Raw genomic sequence first — 9,814 nt, forward strand, 5'->3', positions numbered from 1 at the left:
TGTAAGATTTAGTTGAGAAAAATAATTAGTTTGTACTTTTTCACAAATTCAGCACAAAAATAGCTGACTTGCAGCAGACCACATCTATTTTTGGGCTTCATTTCACTAACCAATAATGAAGTTTACAGTGTTCTTTTAATTTTTCTGATTTGAGTTTTATAAAGGTAACTTAGACATCAACATATATTTTTTTTTAATGGATATTTCTGTCCTGTAAAGCTGTAGGAGTTGCTCTATCAATCACTGATTATTTTTTTTTGTGGGATTTTTTTTTTTTAATATAAATGTTTCTGATGTCTCTTTTAATATGGTTGGTTTATTTTGTACCAATTTTTTTTTTTTATGGTTGTTACACGTTTTTTTTCCTCTCATAAAAACCGCTTTTCATGAGCTCACAATTTATCTTTAGTTGTATAAGAAACTAAAAGGTTGTGTTTTGTCTTTAAGATATCAATGAGTGCCAGTCTTCTCCTTGTGCTCTTGGAGCTACATGTGTGGATGAAATTAATGATTACCGCTGCATCTGCCCACCTGGACGCAGTGGTCCAAAATGTCAAGAAGGTAGCATTGCTCTTTCCTTTTTTCCCTTTCCCTTTTTCCCTTTCCTTTCCTCAGAATTGTTTTATTATAGAGACTGATACTATAAAGCTTTTTGTTTGTGTAGTTTCAGGAAGGCCTTGTATAACTAATGGCCATGTGATGCCAGACGGATCTAAGTGGGATGATGACTGCAATGTCTGTCTGTGTGTAAATGGAAAAGTCACTTGTTCAAAGGTAAGGGATGACAAAACAATCGCTCTTGTTGTCAGTTAAAGGGATAGTCAAGTTGTTTGTTAACTTCAATACATCAATGCAGTTCTGGGAACCATTTCAGATGCACATTTCATTCATGCATATTTTAATTAAATTAACCTGTTACCACCAATCGGTGTCCCAGCCATGATTGTTACTGGTGGCGTGCTTTCAAATGCTTATTGCCTTGAGCAGTAATGGCTCACGTATTACTGCGTCTGATTAGCTGTAGCACCCACAGGGTTTTTTTTTTTTATTTTTTTTTATTTTTTTTTAATGTACTTGAAGCCTTAAAGGGACATGAAACCCATACATTTTTCTTTCATTGTTGAAGGAGCAGTAATGCACTACTGGTTTCTAACTGAACACATGGGTGAGTCAATGACAATCGTTATATGCGCAGCCACCAATCAGCAGCTAGAACCTAATTTCTCTGCTGCTCCTGAACTTGCCTAGATAAATCTTTCAGCAAAGGATAACAAGAGATGGAAGCAAATTAAATTGGAAAGTTCTTTAAAATTGTATTCTCTATCTGAATCATGAAAGAACATTTTTGGGTTTCATGTCCCTTTAAGACTGCACCCATCTAGACCAACATATGTTCCATTTAAACTGTATATTAAAGGGACAGTCAACACCAGAATTTTTGTTCTTTTAAAAGAAAAATAATCCCTTTATTACCCATTCCCCAGTTTTGCATAACAAACAGTTATATTAATACACTTTTTACCTCTGCGATTATCTTGCATCTAAGCCTCTGCAGACTGCCCCCTTATTTCAGTTATTTTGACAGACTTGCTTTTTAGCCAATCTGTGCTCACTCCAGGGTAACTTTACGTGCATGAGCTCAATGTTATCTATATGAAACACATGAACTAATGCCCTCTAGTGGTCAAAATGCATTCAGATTAGAGGCAGTCTTCACGGTCTAATAAATTAGCATATGAACCTCCTAGAATTAGCTTTCAACTAAGAATACCAAGAGAACAAAGCAAAATTGGTGATAAAAGTAAATAGGAAATTTTATTTAAAATTACATTCCTTATTTAAATTATGAAAGGTTTTTTTGGACTTGACTGTCCCTTTAACCAAAAATGCTCTTTTTAAATGATTACTTCTACTTCAGTCTTCATAAGGTCATTTGAAGTGATGCAGAAATGCTAATGCATCACATTGAGTTCCCTTCAAACACTATGTTAACCCTTTTATTTAAGAATATCTGTATTATTGAAATCGCTTGCAATGAGAAGTTCTTGTAAAACTGTAATTTTGTACAAGTCCTGTATAGCATCACATGTAAAAGTTGGGTATAGCAAAGTTAATAACTCTTGTACATGTCTCTTTCTTGCTTTAAACATTTTATAAAGCGATTGACTGTCAAACTGTTTAGTTAAATCTTTGGTTGTGGTGTTTTTAGGTGTGGTGTGGCCCTCAGCGTTGTGACTTACACAGTAAGAGTACCAGTGAGTGTCCTGCTGGCCAGTCTTGTGTGCCTATTAAGGATAACCACTGCTTTGTCCCTCCGTGCATTGGAGCCGGTGAATGCTGGCCCTCAAATCAGCCGCCGGTGAAAACCAAATGTAACGCCAACTCCAGCTATCAAGACAGCAGCTGTGCGAACATCACATTTACCTTCAAAAAAGAGATGATGTCACCAGTAAGTAGAAAATGCACTTTTAAGTACATACTATTCAGTTAGATGGTTTATTTTTTTGATATTTAGATCAACGCAAATGCAGAATTTTTAGGATACAAAATTGTCGGTCATCAGACACATTTTTAAATGAGACTAAAACTCAATTATAGTGAGGTTTGTTTCTAAATTAATAATTAACTGTAATTAATGTTAAAGGATTTGTTATTAAGTTTCATATACAATAATCTGAAATCTAGATACCCTATCACAAAACGCCTGCATGCATGGATGGCATCATGGCAGTTTTGTTTTAAAATAATCTGAATCGGAAATAAAATGTGCACATTCGATTGAAAATGAACATGCACAAAGGCACATTCTGCACCCTAAAAAGGGCTTTGGCAAATTAACATGAAATTGAGGATCCAGTCAGAAAATTTAAGAGCCAGCTATACATTTGTTTAAGAGCCAAACAGGGTTTCGGTTGTATCATTATATTTAAAGGGGACATTAAACCCCCCCAAAAAATCTGTTATAATTTAGGAAGAGCATGCAATTTTAAATTACTTTCCAATTTACTTATATTATCCAATTTGCTCCATTCTCTTAATATCCTTTGTTGAAAAGCATATCTAAATAGGCTCAGTGCCTGCTGATTTGGTGGCTGCAAATAGATGCCTTGTGTGATTGGCTTACCCATGTGCATTATTTCTTCAACAAAGGATAGCTAAAGGATTAAGCAAATTAGATATTGGAAGTAAACTGCAATGTTAAAAATTGCATTCTCCATCTGAATCACGAAAAAAAAATGTTGGGTTTCATATCCCTTTTTAAATTTATATATATTTTTTTTTTTATTTAAAGTCATGACCCCCTGGCTTTCAAAATATTTATCAAGCCCTAACCGCATAGTACATCTAGTAAGCTTGAAGAAGGCAGTATCAAGCATTGTAGTTGTATAAACATAAACTATGCCAGAGAGAGAATACTTCTTTGTGTGTGTTTGTGTTTTTTTTTAGCTTCCAGTGTTTGGTGATATTTATCAATATTGATATGGTCATTTTCTTTCAGTTAATTAGTATTGATCCTTCATTATATAACGTACATGCTCATTTCTAGTTTAATAAATATTTTATTTTTTACTGAACCTCTTAGTTTTTATTTTTATTTTTCTATTTTGTTTAAAATCTTCAAATGATAATAAGCATTTATTTTACTGTAAAGTAACATGATTTAACAATAATGTTATAAAAAATGTTTACCTATTGTATGTTAATATTCTCTTTGCTATATTTAACCTAATTGTATTTATTTTTAAGAATATTTTATGTAGTGACCCATATAAAAAGGGTTTGTTTGCTTAATTTGTAACGCCAAGTGATTCATTTTAGAATTCTAATTTATTGTGTTTGTATTTTCAGGGCCTGACGACAGAAAGTATTTGCAACAAACTGAGGAATCTTAACATTCTGAAGAATGTTTCAGCTGAATATTCCATCTACATTACCTGCGAACTATCCCCGTTTGCAGACAATGAAATCCATGTTGCTATAGTAAGTCAAATTTATGTCTATACAAATTTATGTATCTATATATAGGTGTATTTTTTCCTGTAAAAAGATTATATGAAGGGAACCTAGCCTGTAAAATGTTGAATAGATTAAGGGCTCTAACGGATTAAGTTTTAGTTCCCTTGTGAAAATTGCCAAGTCCTCTGAATTCCAAAATGAAATCTACGTGTAAACAATCATAAAATAATTTGACACTTATCACCAAGAGTAAAGCATTAGCTTGTCATAATAACAACACACTTGCTTGGAAGAAGAGCTTCAGAAGTATGCAGTAGTTATTATATAATAAATAATTTAAAATGACTCGGCTAATAAATCGAGAATCGTTGCAGCATTTAGAGTAGGTTTAGCTCTGAATGGATTTTTGCAGATACAGAAGTATGTGAAGATCACAGAACCATGGGATAAAGGGAATTATTAGATTATAGTGTGTTCTGTATTTTAAGATTCTTGTGGTATATTTTCATTTCAGTCTGCTGATGAGAGCAGAGATGGTAGAAACCCTGTTAAGGACATTACAGACCGAATCATTGATCTGGTTAGCAAGCGAGATGCAAACAACACTTTCATTGCATCGGTGGCAGAAGTCAGAGTGCAAAGACGACCTACGAAAAATAGGACTGGTGAGTGCAAATTTTTACATATATCTATTTAATTGCTGCACCATATAAATAATAAGAGTTAAGTCAAACGTCTATCAATGTGATTGCGCGTCTACAACATATTGTACAATTGATGGTTACGTACTAAACTTAAAAGGGCCATTATCATGAACAAATGACATGCACTCATTCATTAAAACATGTTGTTTTATCACTATTGACCCTGCCACTCAACTAGCGCTGCTGATTGAGTCGGCTTCAGTTTCCGCTCAACACCAGCATGCTCTGCAGCTTCTGAGTAGTACTATGTGTTTAACTACATTTGCAGGGTCAATAGTGATAAAATTACATTGTCTAACAAATTGTTTATTTTTTAGATGTCTGATATCTTTCATGTAATTGGCAAGAGTCCATGAGCTAGTGACGTATGTGATATACATTCCTACCAGGAGGGGCAAAGTTTCCCAAACCTCAAAATGCCTATAAATACACCCCCCACCACACCCACAATTCAGTTTTACAAACTTTGCCTCCTATGGAGGTGGTGAAGTAAGTTTGTGCTAGATTTATAAGTTGATATGCGCTTCTCAGCATGCTGAAGCCCGGTTCCTCTCAGAGTGCAGTGAATGACAGAGGGATGTGAAGGGAGTATTACCTATTGAATACAATGGTCATCCTAACGGGGATCTATTTCATAGATTCTCTGTTATCGGTCGTAGAGATTAATTTCCTACCTCCCCTTTTCAGATCGACGATATACTCTTATATACCATTACCTCTACTGATTCTCGTTTCAGTACTGGTTTGGCTATCTACTTTATGTAGATGAGTGTCTTTTGGTGAGTATGTTTTCTTTTATTTAAGACACAGCTATGGTTTGGCACTTTTATATGTAAAGTTCTAAATATATGTTTTGTACTTATATTTGCCATGATTCAGGTTTATCAGTATATTTCCTTTTTGCAGACTGTCGGTTTCATTTTGGGAAATGCATAATAAAAAAAATAATAATAAAAAAAAATAAAAAATTCTTACCTGAAATTTTCAAATTGACTCTAGTTCTTCTTCCAAGAGTGATTTCAAAGATCATAATGGAGCGTTTGTTTGTATTGCTGGTGGCTCCAGCATGGCCACACAGGTTTTGGTATGCGGATCTTGTTCGGATGTCTAGTTGCCAACCTTGGCCACTTCCGTTAAGGCCAGACCTTCTATCTCAAGGCCCATTTTTCCATCAGGATCTCAAATCATTAAGTTTGAAGGTATGGAGATTGAACGCTTAGTGCTTAGTCATAGAGGTTTCTCTGACTTAGTGATTAATACTATGTTGCAAGCTCGTAAATCTGTGTCTAGAAAGATTTATTACCGAGTTTGGAAGACTTACATTTCATGGTGTTCTCATAAATTCTCTTGGCATTCATTTAGAATTCCTAGAATTTTACAGTTTCTTCAGGATGGTTTGGATAAGGGTTTGTCTGCAAGTTCCTTGAAAGGACAAATCTCTGCTCTTTCTGTTTTGTTTCACAGAAAAATTGCTAATCTTCCTGATATTCATTGTTTTGTAAAGGCTTTGGTTCGTATCAAGCCTGTCATTAAATCAATCTCTCCTCCTTGGAGTCTTAATTTGGTTTTGAAGGTTTTACAGGCTCCTCCGTTTGAGCCTATGCATTCTCTGGACATTAAATTACTTTCTTGGAAAGTATTGTTCCTTTTGGCCATCTCTTCTGCTAGAAGAGTTTCTGAATTATCTGCTCTTTCTTGTGAGTCTCCTTTTCTGATTTTTTTTCATCAGGATAAGGCGGTTTTGCAGACTTCATTTAAATTTTTACTTAAAGTTCTGAATTCCAACAACATTAGCAGAGAAATTGTTGTCCCTTCATTGTGTCCTAATCCTAAGAATTCTCTGGAGAGATCTTTACATTCTTTTGATGTGGTAAGAGCTTTGAAATATTATGTCAAAGCTACTAAAGATTTCAGAAAGACTTCTAGTCTGTTTCTTTTCTGGTTCTAGGAAAGGTCAGAAGGCTTCTGCCATTTCTTTGGCATCTTGGTTGAAGCTTTTGATTCATCATGCTTATTTGGAGTCGGGTAAATCCCCGCCTCAGAGGATTACGGCTCATTCTACTAGGTCAGTTTCTACTTTGTGGGCCTTTAAGAATGAAGCTTCTGTTGATCAGATTTGCAAAGCAGCAACTTGGTCTTCTTTGCATACTTTTACAAAATTCTACCATTTTGATGTTTTTTCTTCTTCAGAAGCAGTTTTTGGTAGAAAAGTACTTCAGGCAGCTGTTTCAGTTTGATTCTTCTGCTTATAATTTCAGTTTTTTTCATTATAAAGATTAAAACTTTTGATTTGGGTTGTGGATTAATTTTTCTGCGGAATTGGCTGTCTTTATTTTTATCTCTCCCTCTCTAGTGACTCTTGCGTGGAGTTCCACATCTTGGGTATTTGCTATCCCATACGTCACTAGCTCATGGACTCTTGCCAATTACATGAAAGAAAACATAATTTATGTAAGAATTTACCTGATAAATTAATTTCTTTCATATTTGCAAGAGTCCACGAGACCCACCCTTTTTTAAGGTGGTTATGATTTTTTTGTATAAGGCACAATTATTCCAATTCCTTGTTTGATGCTTTCGCTCCTTTCTTATCACCCCACTTCTTGGCTATTCGTTAAACTAAATTGTGGGTGTGGTGGGGGGGGGGGTGTATTTATAGGCATTTTGAGGTTTGGGAAACTTTGCCCCTCCTGGTAGGAATGTATATCCCATACGTCACTAGTTCATGGACTCTTGCCAATATGAAAGAAATTAAGGTAAAATCTTACATAAATTATGTTTTTTTTAGGGCTCTGACTAAATATTGTCTATTATTATTATTATTATTATTATTATTATCAATCATATTAACAACATTTTATTTGCAAAGAGCTATCATATTCTTGGTATATGAATAGGGATACCCAATAACACTGATTCATAGTGAAAAGGTACAGATATATAAACCAGATTAAAGAAAGCAAATACTTGGGGAAGAGGATACTACAATTTTATCCATTAAAGGGACAGTGAAGTAAAAATGTAACATTCATAATTTAGATTGAAACACCTTTCCCATTTATTTCTAATTGCAGTCTCTTATGTAATTTGCTTTGTTCATTTGGTATCCTTTGTTGAAAAGCATACCTAGGTATACTCAGAGCAATAACACACTACTGGGAGCTAGATGGTGACTGGTGGTTGGCTCATGTGTTCTGCTAGCTCCCAGTAGTTCTTTGCTGATTCTTCATCAAAGGGTAATAAGATAATAAAGCAAATTTGATAATAGTTTATTCTAAAACAATTTTCTCTGTCTGAATCCTGAAAGAACAATTTGGGGGTTTTGGCTGTCTTTAATTTAATTTAAACCCTTAATGACCAGCAACGACATACCCTTTCTATAAGGGTTGCTCTTTTTCATAGCGTGGTTATTTTAGAAAGCCATTGGGAGGGAGGGTGCGGACATGCGGCAAGACCAGCAAAGTACAGGGTACGCTGCGGTCGTTAAGGGTTAAGATGAAGAGGAACTTTCAGCACAGAGGGGTTATGCCTCTCATTTATTCTCCACCATTTTTCTTAGTTTTGTAATTATTTAGACTTCATTTTGTATTTAAAGGGATATGGACATTTTTTTTTAAAAAAAAACACTGATTTTGAAATACTCAGTGAAGTTTTTATTTAAGTAAAATTGTATGTGTAGCATATTCAACTCTGATGCAGTACTGAGAAATGCATAAACCTTTTACTTAACACTTTCATTGACTTTCTGATGTTGTTGGTACTTTATGTAACATTTAATGGTGACCTTGTACACCGTAACACAAAAATAAAATGTGGAACCATAAATTGCCCCACAGTGCACAAGACACACAAGTGTATAATATGCACATTGTTGTTGTTTTCTGAAATCCAGTACTAATTGTTCTATCTTTTTATAGATTTTCTGGTGCCATTATTGAGCTCCGTTCTCACCCTGGCTTGGATTTGTTGCCTGGTAACCGTTTTTTATTGGTGTATTTGTAAGCGCAGAAAGCACAGTAACCACAGTCACACGGCATCGGAAGACAACACCACCAACAATGTTAGGGAGCAGCTGAACCAGATAAAAAATCCTATTGAAAAACATGGAGCAAATGGCGTTCCTATTAAAGACTACGAAAACAAAAATTCCAAAATTGCAAAAATCAGGACACATAATTCTGAAGTTGAAGAAGACGATATGGATAAGCACCAGCAGAAAACCAGATTTGTAAAGCAACCCGTTTATACTCTGGTAGACAGAGATGAAAAGCCACCCAATAGCACTCCCGCAAAACAACCAAACTGGACAAATAAACAAGACAACAGAGACTTAGAAACAGCACAAAGTTTAAACCGAATGGAATACATTGTATAGCAGGTGCTGTCACGCAGAGCTAGTGGCTGCTTTAAAGGGCTCTGAAATTCTAGTTCTTAAACTGTTGTGTAATATTTGAGTCTAAGGCTGTTATTTACTTAGAATCCCTATGTTAATTTAAGTTTTGACAAGCTGGCTTACACTGGCAATGATAGTTGCTGTGGTTGGCTAGAAATAACGTGTGCTGCATTTCACATCTATGCAAAACTAGTCAAGTGTCCTGACTCCTGATATAAATTTGTGTGCAGCAGAAACATCAAGGGAATGTTTCATATGAAATTTCATAGCCCTGATCACTTAGTAGCTCTTACTTTCTCTTCATCCTTTGACAGACGCCACCATAACCGAAAGAACTGCATTTTTTTATTTATATTTATTAATTTTTTTTAATTTTTTTATAGTTTTTATTGTAATAAACCAACTAGTTATGTATTTGAAAGTGCCTTTGCAGCTTAAAACCACAGCAACTATCAAAATTAAGTTTATTATTTATTTTTTTTATTGTATTTTTGTGTTTGCAGGGTGGGTGGGTGGGAGGGACTGTCAGCTGTTGCTGGTAAAAATGAAGAAATGTAAGTTAGAAGTTTTGTATAGACTTGTAAATATTTTTTTTATTAATCACTGTGTATATTTGATTTATTAACTTAATAATCAAGAGCCTTAATTATCATTCCTTTTTATTTATATGTACGTGTTTAGAGTTGACGGTTTTTGATAGCTTTTGTAAGCGCTTTTTTTTTTTTTTGTGGCTTCTTTCTTTTTTGAACTTTTCATGTTG

General features: G+C 34.6%; 1 protein-coding gene across 1 annotated transcript in view; it reads left to right on the forward strand.

Moving 5' to 3' along the window:
• Positions 1-9,551, forward strand: part of JAG1 (jagged canonical Notch ligand 1) — a 55,972-nt gene extending 46,421 nt beyond the window's left edge. The window contains exons 21-26 of the mRNA XM_053712148.1: positions 448-561; positions 665-774; positions 2,210-2,449; positions 3,850-3,981; positions 4,472-4,622; positions 8,579-9,551. Coding sequence (XP_053568123.1) covers positions 448-561; positions 665-774; positions 2,210-2,449; positions 3,850-3,981; positions 4,472-4,622; positions 8,579-9,036 — 1,205 coding nt within the window. The 3' untranslated portion in view covers positions 9,037-9,551. The remainder of the gene's footprint in view (positions 1-447; positions 562-664; positions 775-2,209; positions 2,450-3,849; positions 3,982-4,471; positions 4,623-8,578) is intronic.
• The last annotated feature ends 263 nt before the right edge of the window (positions 9,552-9,814 follow it).

This window comes from Bombina bombina, chromosome 4 (assembly GCF_027579735.1).
Source record: "Bombina bombina isolate aBomBom1 chromosome 4, aBomBom1.pri, whole genome shotgun sequence".
Lineage (NCBI taxonomy): Eukaryota > Metazoa > Chordata > Amphibia > Anura > Bombinatoridae > Bombina > Bombina bombina.